Source organism: Phycodurus eques, chromosome 9 (genome assembly GCF_024500275.1).
Source record: "Phycodurus eques isolate BA_2022a chromosome 9, UOR_Pequ_1.1, whole genome shotgun sequence".
In the NCBI taxonomy this organism is placed as follows: Eukaryota; Metazoa; Chordata; class Actinopteri; order Syngnathiformes; family Syngnathidae; genus Phycodurus; species Phycodurus eques.
In genome coordinates, this window is record NC_084533.1 from 15626956 (window position 1) to 15648545 (window position 21590).

At 40.8% G+C, this 21590-nt stretch overlaps 1 protein-coding gene across 1 annotated transcript in view; it reads left to right on the forward strand.

Annotated features, from left to right (window-relative positions):
• The window catches only part of unc5a (unc-5 netrin receptor A), a 195001-nt gene that overhangs the window by 117044 nt on the left and 56367 nt on the right, over nucleotides 1–21590 (forward strand). Inside the window, exons 3-5 of the mRNA XM_061686306.1 lie at nucleotides 5290–5433; nucleotides 8037–8140; nucleotides 13578–13758. Coding sequence (XP_061542290.1) covers nucleotides 5290–5433; nucleotides 8037–8140; nucleotides 13578–13758 — 429 coding nt within the window. The remainder of the gene's footprint in view (nucleotides 1–5289; nucleotides 5434–8036; nucleotides 8141–13577; nucleotides 13759–21590) is intronic.

Sequence of the window (21590 nt, forward strand, 5' to 3'; positions counted from 1 at the left end):
TTACTCTCTAAAACAAATAAATAACTGGATGAATCTAAATTTCCTTCAGTTAAACCACAACAAAACCGAAATAATTGTTTTTGGCAGTAAAGCAAAGACGATTGCTCTTAGTAAATACCTGGAGTCACTTTCTTTAAAAAAGAAAGATCAAGTCCCAAACCTTGGTGTGCTGATAGAGTCCAACCTGTCTTTCACCAGTCATATCAAATCAATCACTAAAACAGCTTTCTACCAGCTGAAGAACATATCCGGAGGGAAGGTTTGCATGTTCCAAGCAGACCAGGAGAAGGTCATCCATTCTTTTATCTCAAGTTGACTGGACTATTGTAATGGTCTTCTGACTGGACTCCCCAAAAAGACCATTAAACAACTGCAGCTCATTCAGAATTTTGCAGCTCGGGTTCTGACCAGAACAAAGAGAGCAGAACATATCATTCCAATTCCAACGTATCAACACTGGCTCCCAGTCAGCTATAGAACAGACTGAATACATTAAATAAATGATAATGTAATACAGAGCAGTAAGGCTCTGAGCTCTACAAACTCAGGTCAGATAGTGGAGCCCAGAAATCGAAGCAAACATGGTGAAGCAGCATTTAGCTTTTATGTCGAACACAAATGGAGTAAGTTGCCAACAGAAGTGAAGTCTGCCCCAACAGAAGTGAAGTCAGCCCCAAGTGTGAGTTCTTTTTTTTCTCATGCTTATGATTGAGCCTTGTAGAGCATTTCAATTTTTTTAAATACATCTTTATTTCACTATACATTATTTTAGTAATTTTAATAAGCTGATTTATTTTTCTGTACTATTTTAAAATATATTTTCCTCTTTGTATTTAAATGCTTTTACTCATGTCAAGCAGTTACCTTGTGCATGAAATACGCTATAGAAAAACCTTTCCCTTGCAGGGCTTTTTTAGAAAAACAAAACCTTGTATGTGTGGATCAGTCAGATGCAGACATTGACTATCTGCTGCTAAATCACTCAGCATTATTTTTTTAATTATAATTATTACATTGCTTTACAGAGCCCTATCATTTTTTTTTGCGTTACTTGGTTCCTAGATTGCGGTCAAGAAAGACCGCAATTTTAATTGCTATTCAATGTGTCTGTAACATTTTGCAAGTTTCTCTGGTGTGTTAATTAATAGCTAAATTATAGAAGCAGAGACCGAGGGGAACTTCACATTTTTAATCCTAACACAACAGTAAAGTCAAGTGAATCCTGAAATTTAAATTCATGCTAATTGTGTAATTTCATGACACCTTGGATGCAGCTGTATTGATATAAATGTGTTGTAAGCAATAGTCAATATTAACTGCTATGAACGTGTATGCCTATTTTACTCACCAATGTCATCATTATTTTGTGGTACGCCTTAATTGGGCAGAAATTGGACGGATTGGCTCACAGCAGTGTTTCTTTTAGGTGTCAGACAGCAAGCAGGTAATTATGGGGACGGGAAGAGATAAGGAAACCGAATGCAATTACATTGGCAAGCAGAGCTTCAAATTGCTCCTCTTGGAATTTCTCACCTCAGGTTCCTATTGTTCATGCATTGCATCTCCCTTCTGATCTTTTATTCCTTTTACCCTCAAGCTCAAAGACAAGAAGTTTGCATTAATCAGATACATTTTTCCAGCTTTGCTAGGCACTGAATATGGGCTGTTAGTGAGCACCTAATATACTGTATGTCTTCTAATATATGGCAAATGATATGCATATATAAACTGCTCTGCGCTCAGTCTGACTCAAAGCCATTGCATTTTTTTAATGCTGTACTGCATTTCATTTCTGCAGCTTTACTGCATAATCTGAATTTGTATTTTACATGCAGCTTTGATGGGAAAGCTTCAGACTGATTACAGTAGATTTTTTTTTCTATCAAGCACTGTTGTTGCAATCGTGTTGCAGTCAGATTTTTAAGGATCGTTATTTTAGTAATGTCACCATGTTAATTTTCTACTACTTAAGGCTAAATTGGTACAGTTTTGAGGAAGTGACTATTAGAAAGTGTTTTATATTTTGTTTTTCAGTCTTATCCAATGAAGAGTTTATTTTTCAACCATAACAAGGTGCATTAAGAACGTGAGAAGAATAAACTATGAATGTTCCATAACGTCAGCACATGGGAAATATTGTTAATGGTACTGTACATGTCATCACATTTTATTGAAATTTATTTGTTTAATTTCAACAGTAGTTAACTTTTTATTTTTACACTTGTGTGACTTGTGAATGTTAAAAAGTGAAGTGCGTGACTGAGGCATATCTGAGACGTGACTCACCACGACACCTTCGCAATTTAATTTAAGGAGGAGAATTTTATGCATTTAAAATGCTTCCCTTGTGTCTTAATAAACGGTTTAACAAACTACACAAAGGATTCTGACTTACACAAAGGACACACAAACTACACAAAGGATTCCGACTTACACCATTTTGCATACTTAGAAAACTCTGGAAAAATTTTGAGTGGGTGGCTTGTCTTACACAAATAAAAGCTAAATTTTCACTCATGGAGTCAGCACTTCATCCCCAAGTTGTTGAATTAGACTTGTGAATTAGTGTGGTGGAGCCGTCCATGTGGTGCAAGCAGCAGACACATGGCCAAAAACAAATACCCCCTTACCCTACTTCTTCAACTCTGAGGAATATCTGAATGAGTGACAGCTGTCAGTAGCTAACACTGGGAACAATGTTAGCTAATGCTAATCTGTGTTTACCCTTTGGCTTTGACATCGTGCTTCCATGCAGTCAGGCCTCCAACCGCTGTTTTACAATGGCGTATCTTTGCCCAGCCAAACTGTCGAGGCATGGGTGGAGGAACTCGTTAAGTAAATTATCAGCACTCTTACTGTATATCACAAACTGGAAAAAATCAGAAAGATTACCCAGTTATTTAATTTCACACTTGGTGGTTGGGCAATGAAATGGGTTTTTATGTCTCAATTTTAACAGTTGGTCCTGCACTTTTATGAAAATGAACCATGATAAAAAGTTATGTAAACATTGCTGTGCAGTTAATAGAAGTTTCATAATGGTAATACTTTAATGCTATTTCCATTATTTCCAACGAGGAAAAACCTCAACCTCCTGAAACCAATTGTGTTTGACCCTGGAGTTTCCACTGGATTTTTATTTTTATTTATTTTATTTTTTTTACTGGATTGATGGATGGATTTTTTAATTAAAATTTTTTTGGGGGGGGGACTACACTAACAAGGGCAGTTTTGTGACTGTTATCTAATGTACCAGCAGATGCACACAGTATCTTTCATTTCTTTTGACATTTTAAGGGGAAAATCTTGGTACAGCCGATTTAAGGAGAGGAACTTCTGCTCCATTTACAGAATCGCGTTAGATCCCATTTTGTTGCTTTAGGTATTCATTTGAACTTTTCACTGTCTGTAACATACTGGATATTCAACCTGAGCACAAAGAAGAAAAGCATGAAACTTACTTAACTTACATTCCCCCTGATTTGTTTTTATCGTGAGTGAAGCACTCCAGAATTTGAATTGAATATTTTGAATTGAGTTATTTCAAAGATGTTTAAAAAATAAAAACATTCACAGAAAAACAACAAAACAAACACAATTTGAAAAAAAAATTTAAATAAAGTTAAATTCATCAACGGCAGTTTAAGTGACAAATGTAAAATATTTTTGGTCCCGACAGTCTGTTTTGTCCAATATCCGTTATATCGGGGTCCTTTTTATTGAGGTTCCACTGTATTAAAATACAGTATACACATACGTATTTCTAAAACACTAATGCAATAATACAAATGATAATATCAGTAACAGCAGTATCTTGGATCGGAATAATAAGAAAAGAAAAAAAATACATCAACTACAACAAACAAAACAAATGCAACCATAAAAAAGACCTAGACCTATATAATATAAATATTAATTTAAATATATAAATATATTTATTTTCCCATATAATAATAAATGACTACTCAGGGCCATATCTCTCCATTATTAATCACTGTGGACTGTGTGCGCTTATATGTGCGGGTGTGTGTGTTTGTGTGGGTCTATTTCCCGTTTATATGTGGGGATGTGATGTGTGGGTTGTGTTGCATGTTAATGTATGAAAGGTGCTATATGAATTTGACTATATCTATCTATATATATAAAAAGCTGGATTTACTGCAAATGTATCCAAATGTATTGTGCGCCACTGATACACAGGCCTTCGGTTTCCTTTAAAGATGGAAGGCCAATGCAGAGCCTCCATTTGTGTGCAGAAAAATATATATATTAATTATATAATTTCTGAATATCTTTCTGAATATCTCAAACTCCACATAATTGTTATATATGTTTGATAGTCTGATAGGTGCCACTTACCCAAGCTCCCGCCAACTTGTATTTGGAGCTGGAAGCGATCAGACCAGACGGCTCAAGTATATGTGTGAAGTGCAGGAGTGTCACAAAGTGCTTTTTATGCAAATGTGAATTGAAGAGCGACGCTCCATTGAGACTTAAACATACAGCCGGCGTATATATACTGCCTCTCCAGTCTGGTAGATGTGTCCTCTGAGGGTCCCCGGAATGTTTTGTGTTTATATGAAGGGTTCCACACCTCTCTGGAAAAGACCCCATAGAGGAAAGCTCAGATGGGGTGAGCCAGAAACTGAAAGAAAAATGAGGATATCTCATCATCAAGTGGCGAGAAAGTAGGACACATAGGAAGACTGAATGCCGCTGCTCAAGATAAAGGAAACAGGACCGGATTGGATTATCAGTACAAGGTTAAAGGAAGATGAAAGCTTGTCTCCTCAATATGAACTCCTGACTAGACAGAATTGTATTACAGAAAAGATTTGTCTCAATCTTGTTTAATGTCCACAATGATTGTCTTTTAGCAATAAAGTGCAAACTTTTGTATTGTATTACTGAGATTTAATTACGAGCTTTGTAACTACAGAGGAGCTGCATAGGCCCAGTAGTTTATTTGCTGTGTGTTGTTTCGCATTTCAGTTTTCCATTCCAACTGTTGCTGTTTTATCAGCCTTCCAAATTAAACCAGCAATGCCAGTAGGCTCTCTTCTCTTTTTCCTCAGTTAACAAGGGCTCTGTTTATATATTATTATAGTTCCCTGGTTGTTAATTCTGCACTACTTTTGAAATTGCATATTACATTGCAAATTACATGGCTAGATTTTTGAAAAAGGTACAAATGGCACATTAAGACTTAGCTTACCTGTTGGGGGCTCATTCTTGCCCACCACATTTACTTTTTGTTTGTTTGTTTGTTTGTTTTGTTTTGCTTTGCAGCTCTGCCAGTCATGGAGGTGACGATAGAAATCACCAGACAGCAGGTGGAGAAGATCTTCGGCCTCGATGAGTACTGGTGTCAGTGTGTCGCCTGGAGCACCACGGGAACTCAGAAAAGCCAAAAAGCATACATCAGGATTGCTTGTGAGTGCACTTTATAGTTATTACAAGGAAACCACAATCACAATCAAACACAATCTATTTCAGTGTGCTGGTTGACTTCAAAGTTTTTCTAATTAGAATACAGTTTCCCATAGGAAATCATGTCAAGTGAATTAATTTGTTCTGAAAGATGTTCACCACAGCATAATAAAACTAAAACAAAATAAAACTACTCAACCTTTGAAGAAGTATGACAGATGCATAATGTAGTGGGATCAGGAAGGTGTTTGATCAGGTTAAAGTGTTGTTTAATAGGTATTGCTGGAATTAATGTGGGTTTATCTGCAAGCGCACATACTAAACTTTCTGGGTGTTTATAGTCCATCCATCCATTTTCTACCGCTTATCCGAGGTCGGGTCGCGGGGACAGTAGCTTTAGCAGGGACGCCCAGACTTCCCTCTCCCCAGCCACTTCATCCAGCTCTTCCGGGGGGATCCCGAGGTGTTCCCAGGCCAGCCGAAGGATGTGGTCTCTCCAGCGTGTCCTGGGTCGTCCCCGGGGTCTCCTCCCAATGGGACGTGCCCGGAACACCTCACCAGGGAGGCGTCAGGGAGGCATCCGAATCAGATGCCCCAGCCACCTCATCTCCTCTCGATGTGGAGGACAGCGACTCTACTCTGAGATCCTCCCGGATGACCGAGCTTCTCACCCTATCTCTAAGGGAGAGCCCGGACACCCTGCGGAGGAAACTCATTTCGGCCGCTTGTATCAGTGGCCGAAATGAGTTTCCTCCGCAGGGTGTCCGGGTGTTTATAGTGATTAAGACAATATTGTTGCTTCTGAAATTAAATATACATTTTCAGTGCAGTAAAAAAAATTACTGGTTGCTTGACAACCTTCTCCGGCTATTTTAATGCTGGTCATTGACCATTATGATTTCCGCTGCAGTTATTTACTTTAGCAGCTGCTTGGGAAATTTTTATTTGTAATTGATATTTAACAAATTGTGTTGCTCATATACTGTATTACTGAGCAACCTGAAGTTTTGCTAGATTGCAATTATTTTTTATCTCCTGTTCTATGGTAATTGTCATACTCTTTGTCATTATTGGGAGCCTTCTGTAGTGGCATCCAAAAAGCACCAAAAAAATGTTGGAATTTTTGTTTTTAATTTTGAGGCATATTTTTTCCAGAAATCTTTGGCTGAACTCCAAATTGTTTAACTTTTGTGGTGTATGACTTAGGGGGTTCCACTGTACCATGATGATATGCATGAAAAACTGAAGAATGAAAAAACTGCATATAGTTTCATGGGATTGAATAAAACTATAATAATCCATAATAATCCACAATGTTATTAGTGACCTTTATCTCACAATGTTTCTTCTTCCAGTGTTTCTTCCTGCTTGCAGGGAGAGATGATTGAAAAAGTGGCACACTAAATTTGAGTATTCATGAGCATAGTTTTCACGAGATAGATGGTATCAGTGATAATCCAGATGAAAGTATCTGAGTAAAAACAGATTTGAAATGTATTGCAATGTACCAACCATAAATCTGTCTGGGGAACACAGGCACATCCTCTGCTGTGGCCTCAAAGCTTTATGAGAGGAAGCCCTTTTCTGTTTTAGTGTTTTAAAGCATTCTGCCTATTAATTCCCACATAAATATGAATTATTCTAGACAACAACACCCCACATAAATATGAATTGTTCTCGACAACAACGCCCCCCCCCCCCCCCCCCCCCCCCCCCAAATCACAAGAGGACCTTAGAAGACGGGCCATCATTATCTAACCCTGTTTGAGTTATTAAGACCTGAGTTGAGGACACATCTGCATAAGCTCTGTGTTCATTTCGCGTATGTCTCTTATGGATGCTTATAACTCACGTCATCTGTATGAGGTTCATTTCATTTGCAAAAACACTCTGTTTTAATGCTCTTCTGAGGACAGGCTCTCCCATTAGTTAAAAGGAATTCCCCAGCAGCTCACGGCTGCACCCTCTGCCCCACGCGACACAGCAACACATCGATTCACTGTGAGTGCAAACCCGGGGCGGAAACATCAAATTAGTGCCAAGCTGCTAGCTATCAGTGGCCTGTCTAGCTCATCAGACGCATGAAAGAAAAGAATGAGCAATGCCAGCCTTACCTGTGTAACGCTCAGCATGACTGATGGGCAAATACTGTATATAGCAACGCTGAGTGCAACAGTGAAAGTATTCAATGAGATGAAATGTGAAGCCTCATGCAGTCAGCCAAGCTTGCAGGAGCTCTTGTCCAGGTGCCTCAGGGCTTTGTTTTCGTGTGGCTGCTCCAAGCCCTCTTACAGATGGAAGCTGCAGGCAGGCGGCTGCTGTAGAGAGTGGTTGGTGCGCGAGGGAGGAAGGAGTGAGCGGTAATGCAATTGCTTTTGCTTGATGCCGGGCCCCTCTGGCAGCAGACAAGCATCTTTGAAGCAGCCAGGCAGGCTGTAATAAGCAACATGGTTGGTGCCACCAATCCCTGTGTGGCTTCGGGGGCCAGCTGGAGTGCGACGCTCCCATGAACATTTTGAGATTTAGCTTGGCGCAGCTTTCATTTTCACTTCACATGTAGTTACAAATAGCCTAATTGGTTGCGTTTGCTTGTGTTCTCTCCTCAGACTTGAGAAAGAACTTTGAGGAGGAGCCTCAGGCTAAAGAGGTGGCATTGGACCAGGAGGTGTCACTGCGCTGCCATCCCCCCGAGGGAGTGCCAGAACCCGAGGTGAGAATATATGGAAGATATTTATAGGCCTGCATCTATTGCATCCATTTACCCTTTCTTCACCAGGAGGACAAAGAGCAAATAGAGGCTCAGTGATCATCTCCCTGGCATCTCTCCGGCTTTCACGGGGGAACAGCCATCCCATATGGATAAATTACACCTCTAATTACCCCCTTTTATTGATTTATTATCTCTCCCACATCTCTAAGTCGCCATATATCACATGGGCTCCTCATATCAGCCAGGATAAGCTGGGGGAGGCTTCACTCTGCATTTGGCATCGCTAAAGGCCCATTGATAATTAATGGTTGTATTTGCCTCACATTTTTATTCGGTTTCTTTGCCATCTCGCTATCTTTCGTACACATGTGGTCTTTTCAAGTCTTTTGCGTTGTCCAAGTTTTCAAGTGGTGTGTATCTGTGTGTAGTGGACCTGGCTGTTTGCAACTTATTCCAGATTCTATTAATTACAAGCTAATACTATGTCTCAGTTTGCATCAAACTGCATGGCTTTTCTGGTCCATATGTAAGACTAATGTTGCACTCCCAGCTCTATCACACTCTTGTCTTATGTAGAGTTGAACAGGTGAGGCAAGGCAACCTCTGCAAAATATTTGCGGCTAAGAAGCACATACCTTGGGTCAAAGGTTTCAAACATGTTGATAAATTACTGCTTTTGCAAAGTGTAAATGGGCACCCTGCCTTTGGCAATGTTCAGCGGGATTGACTGCGATCGCCTTCCACTGGGCTCCGTTCTTGTCATACGGCAAACAATGTGAAAATGATTCCACTTATGTTCTCTGTTGCTTACAGACACTGCAAAGTCAATTCAGAGATTTGTTTGTAAATACATTTGAAGATAATTGCTGAAAACGTGCAAAGACTGAGAACTCTGTAGCACTCAGTTGTGCACATATAGCGTTAAACTGTTTTTCACCATTTCAGTTTGATCTGCGTCCAGTGACGCACCCCCATCCACAGGTCCCTCCCCCACTATATAAGAACTGAGTGCCTTTGTTCCATCAGTAGGTATTCGCCACAATTGTGAGTTACCTAGTTATAATTACCGTAATTTCTCATGTATAATGTGCACCCATGTGTAATGCGCATCCCCCAAAGTTTACCTAAAAATTCTGGAAAACCCTTCAACCTATGTATAATCCATTTTTACAATCCATGATTTTTGCTTCTACCCATTAATTAATTAATTTTAATTAATAAATGAGAAAACACACAGTTGTGCTCATGTGTTTGTTTACCCAGGCAAAATTTGTAAGATGTGTACAATTATTTTAAGAAAACATGAAGGACCGGGCGAAACACATTTAATTTTCTTTTAATGGGATTCAAATTAAACGGTCAAGCATTTCAGAAAAGCATTACCATTAAACAAAACATAACCATAAAGAAATAAATGATGGTTGTTTTTCAGTCATCAGTCATATTAAAAAAAAAAAAAAAAAAATATATATATATATATATATATATATATATATATATATATATATATTTCACAAATTCTGCCTGGGTATGTAAACATATGACTACAATTGTACATATATGCAGTCATATGTACCCCTGTCATATTGGAATGAAAGTGTAGTCTATACCTTTTTCATAACCTCGAGGTGGCATACTAGAAGGAAAGTGTACAACTTTTTCATAACCTCTAGGGGGCAGTGGCATAGCGGAATGAAAGTGTATTATTTTATAACCTCTAGATGGCGGCATACAGTTATAGAATGTGAAAGTCTTTTTCATTTTCTCCTATACCTATGTATAATGCGCACTATAGAATGCGCATTATACACGAGAAATTACGGTACTTGGCCCATTTCTGCCACTATAGCATGCGGTTAGCTCGCAAAATATGCCTACAACCTGAAAATCGCATCTTCCCTTGATGCCACAACATTTTAGTGTACTTACTTAAATTCCCAAGTGTTATTTAGTGTTATTCAGGCTACCGGAACGTGTTGAATCGCAAAACATTGTAGGGTTTATAACTAGCCGGAAGTACAGTATATACTAAAATGTCTGCCAAGTATTGTGACCCACAGGCTGAAAAATGTGTAATGCTGCTGTATTTAATAAACGGTTAACTTTCCCTGAAGTGTCTGTGTTATGATGGGGCAGATGCTACTCTGGCCTGACTGTGGCCAGTATTGGTCAACAACAGATATGGAAATAGTGCAGTGTGGCGAGACTACTACAGTGAGTGCACGAATAGTATATAATTGGCCCGAATGAATTGTGACAACAAACTCAGAAAAAAAAATTGGCAGCATGTTGCAATGGAATTGTAGGTTAGCTGTTTAAGAAGTTGCTTGCAAGAGGGAAGAAGCTGTTGGAATGTCTGCTAGTTCTAGTTTGCATTGATCGGTAGCGCCTACCTGAGGGAAGGAGCCGGAAGAGCCGGTGACTGGGATATGGAGGGTCCGAGAGGATTTTGCATGCTCTTGTCTTAGTTCTGCCAGCGTGCAAGTCCTCAAGGATGGGTAGGGGGGTACCGACTATCCTTTCAGCAGTTTTGATTGTCGGTTGCAGTCGGAGTTTGTCCTTTTTTGTAGCAGCACCAAACCAGACTGTGATGGAAGAACACATGACTGATTCGATGACCGCTGTGTATAACTGCCTCAGCAGCTCGCGTGGCAGGCCGTGCTTTCTCAGAAGCTGCAGGAAGTACATCCTCTGCTGGGCCTTTTTGAGGACGGAGTTGATGTTGATCGCCCACTTGAGGTCCTGAGAGACTGTAATTCCCAGGAACTTGAAGGTCTCGACAGTTGACACAAGGCAGCTGAAAGTGTCCTTTTCAAATCTGCAGTAGAAGGTATTCAAGTCGTTGGCTAGTGTGCTATTGTTCTCAGCTTGGGGGGATCGTCGATTGTAATTAGTCAGCGTTTGGAATGTATGCCAGACTGATTTAGAGTCGTTAGCGCTAAACTGCGCTAAACGCTAAACTGTTTGCAATGTTTATTTAGTCAGCAGGTTTCTAGCTCGATTATACAGGGCCCTGTCCCCGCCCTGTCCCCGCTTTGATATGCGTCCTCCTTAGCTTGGTGAAGTTGCTTAAGTTTGGCAGTGAACCACGGCTTGTTGTTATTGAATGTGCGAAATGACTTTGTTGGTACACAAACCTCTTCACAGAAACTGATATAGGATGTGACAGTGTCCGTATATTCATCCAGGCTGCCAGCTGAATTTTCAAAGACACTCCAGTCTGTGCAGTCTAAACAGCTTTGAAGTTCCATCTTTGCTTCATTGGTCCACTTTTTCACTGTTTTCACTGTAGGCTTTGCGCATTTAAGTTCTTGCTTGTATGTCGGTATCAAGTGAATTAAGCAGTGATCAGACGAGCCCAGGGCTGCACGAGGTTTGGCACGGTATGTGTTATTTAGCGTTGTATAGCAGTGGTCTAAAATGTTATTTTTCCTGGTGGGACAGTCGATGTAATGCTTGTATTTAGGGAGTTCGTGGTTGAGTTTAGCTTTGTTAAAGTCCCAGAGAATAATGAGGGGTGAGTTCGGGTGTTTTTTTTTCAATTTCGTTTACTTGCTCGGCGAGCATTAGCAGTGCGGCGTTCGTGTTAGCTTGAGGTGCAATGTAGACACCAGCCAGAATGAATGATGCGAACTCGCGAGGCGAGTACAATGGCTTACAGTTCAAAAACAGCGACTCCAGATGCGGGCTGCAGTGTGTGCTGAGCTCTGTGTCGTCCGTACACCATTTTCTGTTGATATAGAAGCATATCCCGCCGCCTTTTGTTTTCCCCGATGATTCCATGTCGCGGTCTGCCCGGTCAAGATGGAAGTCGGGAAGCATGACGGTGCCATCGGGTACAGCGTCACAAAGCGAAGTCTCCGTAAAGCACATGGCGGCGGAACGTCCGAAGTCTTTACTGGTCTTTATCAGAAGATGAAGCTCGTCCATTTTGAAGGGTAGGGAGCGTAGATTCGCGAGGTGGATCGACGGAAAAGCCAATCTGTATCCTCTCCTGCGGAGCTTCACCTGGATGCCGGCTCGCTACCCTCTGTGGCGTCGCCTACGCCTCCATGCGCTAAAGACCGCGGTCGCTGCTCCGCTGAGTAATGCACCAAAGATCGCGGTCGCTGCTCCGCTGAGTAACTCAGGGAAAAACTGAGCGGATTTGCGAAAGTTGGTGAAAGAAAGTCCAGAGTAGCCTCCTTGATGCTTAACAAGTCTCCCCTTGTGTAAGTGAGTCGTGTAATGTCTCCAAAGACGAACGAAAAACACAAAAACAAAAACAATACTAGAGAACGCGTAACCGAGGCAACCACACGAGTAGGCGCCATCTTGATTTTTTTCTAATTCTAATTGCTTTTGTAAACTAGGTCCTCTCTGTTCCCAGCCATGTTGCTACTTGAAGCAGTGCACATCATTGGGGACATGCTTCGAATTACAGAAGCCGCTATAAAAAAAAAAAAAAAGAAAATAAGCGCTAATCTGGAAAATACATTAATTATTAAGCCCTTGTACAGCTCAACTCTCATTATGTCATAATGCTCTTCTCAAGGCCACAAATTAGTTAAGACTGACTCAACAGTGCCTCTGCTGGTTTATGCTAAGTAGAGCATGCTAATTTACCTCATATTCTTTATAACCAGTAAATATAACTAACTAGACACACTGCAATCTGGTTGTTGGACAGATAATGATCACTTTTGTGAAGTTTATGGTGCTTGTTTACAGGTATCTGTCCAGAACACTGGACCAATTTTACAATTACAAATGGGATCATGGTGAACTGCTGTAGTTTGGTGACTTTATAACAAAAGAAATGCCCCCCCCCCCCCCCCCCCCCAAAAAAAAAGTTTACTGAACCATACAGCTGGAAACGCAGCTATGTAGACAGTGGGAGCTCTAATGACATGAGCAGCTTACGTTGGACGAGCCATTGAGACAGCCCAGGGACCGCAAACCGCCAACTAGTCAATCACAGTTGGATAGTGTGGAGACAGCTTGCAGAGAAAGAGCAAGGAAAGTGCCAGCCCACAGTTTGAGAAAAAAGAGATCAGAGCAGAAGTCACCACAGGAGAAAATAAGGCGCGCACAGAAGAAAAAGACAGCCCAATTATGTGCATCACATGGGGCAATAATACCAACAACAATGCTGCAGCACCCTCAAGAAGGCAGAAGGTCAAGTGAGACCAAGAAAACAACTATGAGTGCACCAAAAACAGAAATTAATAATGCATACATACTTTCTCTTCTTTCTCTCTTGATGCTCTAGGAGCTGCAGAGCTCTCCAGATATTAGAAAATGAAACAAAATATTTTTATCAGTCAGGTGCATAAATCTACAGCAACACAAAACTACATCATTGTGTTTCCCATTTAAATCACTGGCTGTTGGAGTGCATGGCTGGTGCAGACATTTGGGCTCAGTTGCACTTTTGACCAATCCAACTCTCTTTCAGGTGGAGTGGCAGAGGAACGAGGCCGTGATCGACCCACAGAGCGACCCCAATTTTTTCATCACGGCTGACCATAATCTTGTCATCAAGAAGGCCCGACTGGCCGACACGGGCAACTATACATGTGTGGCTAAAAACATCGTCGCTCGCCGCAAAAGTAACTCTGCTACGGTCCTAATCTATGGTAGGTGGACACTCATTTTGAAAAAATAGACATGATTGGGAATTTTAATGGGTGGCTTTTCCAGTGTCCGACAGTTTTCAGCTATATTAACAGGAAACCTTTACATAAAATCCAAACTTTGTTTCCTCACATAAGCACAGTGTATTATAAACAACATATTACATAAACAAAATCAGGTGAAAACTAACTGCGGAAAAATGTGGAAACAACACAAAGTAACACATAAGCGAAACTACTGCTAATGCCGCAACAAAATTTGCACACAAAAAATAGGGTTGATATTTATTCAATGTTGTCTTCTAACTAAATTCACTGATGTCTTTGTCATCGTAGGCATTATGCCGTGTTTTCAGCCATTAAGATTCTAAAAAATAGAGCTCATCAGAACATTCATGAACAGTGAACATGATTTTGGTAAAGTTAAAGAGTTAAAGAGAAGCTAAGAATAGAAGCAAATGTAGGGCTCCTGGATTCAGTAAAATAAACCGCATCATTGTTTAAGCTGCAGGGGTTTACGTTTCTAATAATATGCAGTACTGTGCACATGTGACACCACTAATATTAGAGCACTGTTAAGTACTGTATGTACTCAACAACAGATTTGCAAAATTAAGGGAATTCTTTTAACTTTCCCTGGGAATTAAATGCAATTGAAATAGGAATACAGTATACATAAATGTACCGGAATTAATGTGATTAAACTGCAAAAATTCAGGTTAGTCTCTGACAGAGAACTAAAATATAATTGGAATAAGAAATATTGCGCATGCTGGATTAAAATAAACTACATTTAATGCAAATGTAGTCTTGTATTCCCCCAGAACATACTGTATGCAGATAATTTCTAATATCCAGCACACTAGAATGAGTGCATTTATGCCCCACTACTGTTATGTTCAATGAAACATCCATCCATCCATCCATCCATTTTCTGAGCCGCTTCTCCTCACATGGGTCGCGGGCGTGCTGGAGCCTATCCCAGCTATCATCGGGCAGAAGGCGGGGTACATCCTGAACTGGTTGCCAGCCAATCGCAGGGCACACATAAACAAACAACCATACGCATTCACATGCACACCTACGGGCAATTTAGAGTTGTCAATTAACCTACCATGCATGTTTTTGGGATGTGGGAGGAAACCGGAGTGCCCGGAGAAATCCAACGCAGGCATGGGGCGAACATGCAAACTCCACAAAGGCGGGGCCGGGGATTGAACCCCAGTCCTCAGAACTGTGAAGCAGACGCTCTAACCAGTCGCCCACCATGCCACCTTCAATGTAACAACAGTCACAAATATGTTTTGTCTTTGTTATTGTGAAATAAAAATACAAAATTTGTGCACTTCCAGAGCTACAAAGTAATCTTTCATAAATTGGCAGCATTCGCTGCTCATTTATTTATAAATATTTTATTACTGTATGATAGGTCATTCCTTCACTTAGCTCCTTGGGGTCTTGTGTTCATAGATAAAGCAGTGTCCACTTTTAACAGAGTGAATGATGTGAAAGGCTATGATGGGATGAAGTGAAATAGCACCTTTTTAAATGTTTCTGGCAGCCATTGTGTGTGTGTGCTTTCACAAAGCTTGCTGGCCCAATATGGTTGAAGAAAGTGAATCAAGTATAAGTAATGCCATGTCTTTGATTGGCTGACTGACATTTGTATTAAAATGCAGTCAAGGAATTGTCTGTCCAGTGTTTCCTGGAACTATATACAAACTCCAATTCCAATGAAGTTGGGACATTGTGTAAAACATAGATAAAAACAGAATAAAATGGATTTTTCAAATCATTTTCAACCTCTATTCAATTGAATACACAACAAAGACAAGATATTTAATGTTCAAACTGATAAATGTTTTTTTTTGTTTTTTTTTTGGCAAATATTTACATAATTCTAATTTGATGCCTGCAACATGTTGCCAAAAAGTTGGGACAGGGGCACGTTTACCTCTGTGTTGTTGTAAACTTTAACATATTATATGCCACAAATAAAGGATGCTATAGCAGGTAATACATCCCCTCACTTTTAGCCTCTATTCTGCTTCAAAATGCCTTAAATAGTTATCTCTGGCTGGCTTCCACAATATTTGCCTGGCACCATGACTTTTTTTTCTTCTGTAAATATGTTTGTTAGTTTTTTAAATAGCAGCCACGTTGTTTGTAGTTACATCCCTTGTGAAATTACAGTGGCTGTGGAAATTTCTTTGCCAAAATAGAAAATGTTATGCAGTTCTCAGATTCAAGTTGTTGAGACTTGAATATCAATTACCATTTAACATCGTGGCTCTGTTGCCTTTTGATGCCAGCAATCTCAGTAGATTGAAGGCTGTTAATTAAAATAGAGAAAAATTGTGGGTAGCGAAAAAGATGTGGGGTATGCAGCGCAAGTGAGCTTTGACACAACAGTATACAAACGTTTCCTTTGATTGAGTTAAGATTTTGTACACATAGTTTATGTGCATGACACAGTTTGATTCCAAAAGTATAAGGTACGTAAAATGCAATTTAAAAAAAAATTTGAAATGTGTCCATCAAAATACAGTACAGTAGTTTTTGATTCAAGCCCCAGAAGTAAGCATGTGTCTACAAATAACGAAATTAGTTAAATAGCTGTTTTTGGTTAATTGTAAAAGTATTTTACATGTTCTGTGTGTTGTGTCAATTTTTCAGTGTACTGTCAAACTGCTCATGACATGCTCAAGCACTGAGGTTATTTTTAATGAAACTGTGCATCCAGCATTTAGAGTTTAAATGTGGAGTAAAGGTGCCATCGGAGGTCCATTTCCAAACCATATTTGTCACTTAAAGTCCTGCAAAATTGTGAACAGATCGCTTTGTTGCATGCACATTTATTTCTGTGCCTGAAAAGGTCAAACATTAATCACTGTTTGTATTGAATTGAGGTTAAATCACAATAAAAGCACTCATTTCTTACTGTTGATCACCTACTGTGCCCCAAAAGAATAAACTGCACGTCTGGCATGCTAGTTGATCTAGCTAGCTGCAGTGGGTCATAATAGTGGCTACTATTTTCAAAGGGTTCAACAGGGGGGCAGAAATGCATTTTGTCATGGCCTGGCTGGTGAGACTGCATTCTTTGCTAAGAGGTAATCAGGGCTTGTGTTGCCTGGCAATTTACCTCACTCCGGCGGGCAATCAATCGCATAGAGAGTGCAAGGAAATGATTCAGTCACGACAAGCCCAGGCGAAAGTAAGAGGGGAAATTGAGGGCGGAGTGGGTGTTTAGGGTCTGTGTCCAGAAAGGAAAAAAAACTGCACTGTTCAAGTCAATAAATCAGCAATCACTGTATCATGTAAGACGAAACAAGCACAGTTAGATGCAGGGAGGTGCAGATTACAATCACATCAGCATGGTTTGATGTAATTGCTTGCTGTCAGTAGCGGAGAGCAGCTACGACTGGTGCAGCTTCAGAACATGGGCTCACTGGTTTATCAGGAGGAGAAGTAATAACATGAGCTTGATTGTGCTGCACTTTGCAATTGCAATTGCAGGTTAAAAATGATAGGGCTGTTCTCTATAATTCACACAACATAACAAGTGACGTGAAATGGTCCAATCAGTGATGGATGTTTGATAGGCACCTTTCCTAATGACTTCCACTGCCATGATGGATTACACACCTCAGAGTTTCCAGTTCCTGTGTGTCTGAAGTTTTTTTTATATGCTTCGTTTGGCTTTGAGCAGTTGTCTGTGCATAACATTAACTTAGTCACCATATTGTTTCTTGCATCCTTTTGGTTGGTCAGTTTGATATGGTCATCTTAATGTAGCCATTGTGTCTGCACTTCTGGTGGCTGTAATTCCATCTCAAGTGCAGGAAGCAGCCCCGCTCTCTCAAGCTTCTGTTAGAACTGCAGCAGCACTCACAATTATTCTTGGAACACACGTCCTTAGTGCATGTCAGGTAATCCTGGCTGCTCTGTCCCCTCATCTCATCTTCCCTTCCAACTTTCTCCCTAACCCCCAACCCCACCAACCCATCCCTCTCCTTGCGCTGGTCTGACAGTCAACGGCGGCTGGTCCACGTGGACCACCTGGTCATCCTGCAGTGCTGTGTGTGGGCGAGGCTGGCAGAAGAGGAGTCGGAGCTGCACCAACCCCACGCCACTGAACGGCGGCACGTCCTGTGAGGGGCAGAACGTCCAGAAAAGTGCTTGTGTGGCCACCTGTCCAGGTAACTCCCAGGCAAACCTCCTGCTTGTCCTGTGGCACTTGGCTACCTGTGGCTTTCTTTTTGCTTTCTTTGCGTCCAGAAGTCATCTCTTCATCTTTATTTTGGCCTGCAGCCCTTTCCACGGATGGTGCTCTTTCTGTTGCATTCCGCAATTAAGCGTACATTGTCATTTTCAGAACCTATTAGTCCTCACAGCCTTGAACCTGATTTATCATTCCACTTTGTTCACATATCTCATTATCTTTTATGAAGACCCTGCTCTTATTTCATATACCTCTCTGATTTAAGAGACATATTCCCAACCAGCCATGCTGCTGTCTCACACCAGGTACTTCATTTGTTATTGTTTCCAGCTAAAGCTGTGTAATAAATATGGGCAATAAAAGGGTGAATTATGGCGGCCTGTGTGCTGTGTTTACGTTGCAAGAGTCAGTGGCGTTTCATTTCCCTGCCCAGTCTGTCTCGTGAGAGAATCCAAGACGCAGGGAGTGTCTTGCCTGATACTGAGCAACAGATATCGATCCTTTTGTAGCCAGAGATGCAGCCTGGTTCATTTACAGTCCTACATTAGCCCCGTCACAAAGGTTCAGAGATAGCATGAGAGCGAGAGAGCTGTGTATGAAAACAATGTTAAAGGTGAAAGAAGGAAGATGCACGTGAATACAGGAACAAAGCTCAGAGTGAATGTGAAAAGGAAAACGCTTGTGTACAAACCAGCAACGGCTGTTGTGCTGTCTGTGGCTCAAACAGCAAATAGACTGCAGGAGAAATCCTCCATGCCTAAAAAGCACAGAGGGAAATCCAACACCTCTGTCAGCAGCATCCTCTCCCTTGCTAAAACAGAGGTTATTTTCTCCGTAAATCAAGGTATTATGTTACACATCGCCCATGTAGAGACATCACCAGATGTCAAGCGTGAGTGGAAGTAACCTAAGCCAGCAAGTGGATGGAAACAAGGGAAAGGCAAACTCGTGTGATGCTTGTTCAGGGTTCTATCTGGATGGATCTGGTACTATTTTTTCTCAAGCATTAATAATTAAATTCAATTCAATTAAATGGGTTGTCCCGAAATGCTTGACATTACACTGTAGCAAAAGCACAATACTGACTTCTACGAACCTGACGAGATTGTCAGTCCTGCTATTGTTAGACCAAACCCTCCTCTCGTCCCTTGCACCGGAAGGAGAACGAGTGTAATTTCAGCCTTTATAGTGCTGTAGCAGAAAATTGCATTGTACCCAATGAATATAGTTTACAGAGAAAAACACATTTTAATTTACAGTGGAGTCTCAAAAGTCAAACATAATTCATTCTGTTAAGCTGCTTGACTTGCAAGTTGTTCTATTTGCAGAACTATTTTTCCATATCATATCATGTAAAGTGAAATAATTTGTTCCAGACACAAACTTGTCACAATCAAAAAATCTGGATTAACTGTACTGTTTTGAGTAACGTTAACATTTATACTTCTGGCGTACATGGAGAAGTTACTGTAAAATAAAATTTAAATAAAGTAAAACTGTTCTTGTACTATATGTCCGTAAGCAGGCAGGATGAGAACACATCACGAGTATTGTGGTCAGTCTGTTGTTATCTATTTATTTGGAAAAAAAATGGCGGCACGGTGAACGACTGGTTAGAGCGTCAGCCTCACAGTTCTGAGGACCAGGGTTCAATCCTCGGCCCCGCCTGTGTGGAGTTTGCATGTTCTCCCGATGCCTGCGTGGGTTTTCTCCGGGCACTCCGGTTTCCTCCCACATCCCAAAAACATGCATGAATTGGAGACTCTAAATTGCCCGTAGGTGTGAATGCGAGTGCAAATGGTTGTTTGTTTGTATGTGCCCTGCGATTGGTCGGCAACCAGTTCAGGGTGTACCCCGCCTCCTGCCTGATGATAGCTGGGATAGGCTCCAGCACGCCCGCGACCCTTGTGAGGAGAAGCGGCTCAGAAAATGGATGGATGGAAAAAAATGATACTCTCCATGATTGGCTCTGAAACTGAAAACAAAATCATGTTTTAAGGGCAGTAAAGCTTCTGTGCCCATTTTCATGGTAGTCATTAGCCAGTATTCTTTCCGTTACATGCTTTTGCATCATTTGTGTAACTGATAGTAAAATAATTGTTGTGCACATGTTAGACAGAACAACCGGGAACTCGCAAATGTCACAATTAGGCTTTACACAATCAGGATTTTTGGGGCCGATCACCGCTCAGCGAGTTGAAAAAAACGATAACCGATCACCGTTCCGATCACAAGATGGAGGAAAGTGTCTATTTAAATGACCTGTTCATTTACTGTATATACTTATGTACTTAATTGCTAAAAAAATTATATTTACAATAAATAATGTGTCTTTGTTTATCTATTTATGCCAGTGATGCATAGTGACAGACAGAACAAATGAATGGTCTTCTATTAGATGGCAGGAAGTACATACAGTAATTAATGTATACACTTTTTGTGACATTTTTGTTTGTTGGTGTTCCGTGAGCTTTTTCAATTGTAAAATATGTTCCTTGGCTCCATAAAGATTGGAAATCACTGCTCTCGTCAGATCATGTATTCTAATCAGTCAAGTCAAACCAACATTACATGACAGAAAAAATGGGTGCTAACTTACTGTCATTAAATTACTTTATTTTTAATGAAATTACTTCACCCACACGACTTTAGAGCATGATTCGACAGGACGGTGTCATGTTTACATCCAACGGTTCGTGGTACCACTAGCTTGCTTGGCTACATAACGTTTTTGTTGCCTGCTTGCGAGCCGTATCGTATTAAAAGTACGTGAACATACCTCAAGCAAGCCTTAAACATACGTCCTCTCCTGTCCTGAGCACCGGTGACCACCAACACACGTTTTTCCCCATTTTGTCCTTATAATACAAAGTCACCGCACTCCAATCTTGTTGTCGTCGCCACGGTACCAAGTGTATCCGGTCGCATTTGAGTAGACAAGATAAAGCCCAATGATCGTAAAAAACGGGATGCGGTGGTATCGGAATACAAGATTTTCTTGCCGTAGTCTGACATAGTGCAATCGTGAAAGAGCAAATTTGTCTAGTAGTCTGATCCGGGCATTACGTGTTGTCTGTCTCAGACGTGTTGTCCGTTCGACACCGCCGACATGTTTCTTTGTATTTTGTTTTTTGTAAATAACTTTATTGGCCGTCAGATATTTCCATTACTACGTCATAAGACGCGCGACAAGGCTAAAAATAAACTAGCTTTTGGATTCAAATATACTGTGCACGATGGCGATAGGGAGTAAATGTCTTTTGTGGAGCCGATCAATGACGTCATTGATCGGCTCGGCGAATTATGCCATGTAAGCCGATCAGCATGAAATGCTAAATATTGGCCGATACCGATCAGCCTGATACAATCGGTGTAAAGTCTAGTGACAATAATTTCAGTTTCCTATTTCATGTTTACTATTACACTTTACCTCTTTGCCATCACTGGTACGCTTCTGGGCTGGAACCAAACCCCAAAAACATTAATGAAATCAAAAGAAAAAGCAAAACACTTGTGACGTAATCCCTTCAATGTGCATTGAGCTGAAGTCGATTGAGACATTTCACGTTTGACCTCTGCAGGTTCCCCAGTATTGTGCGAAAACAACAAG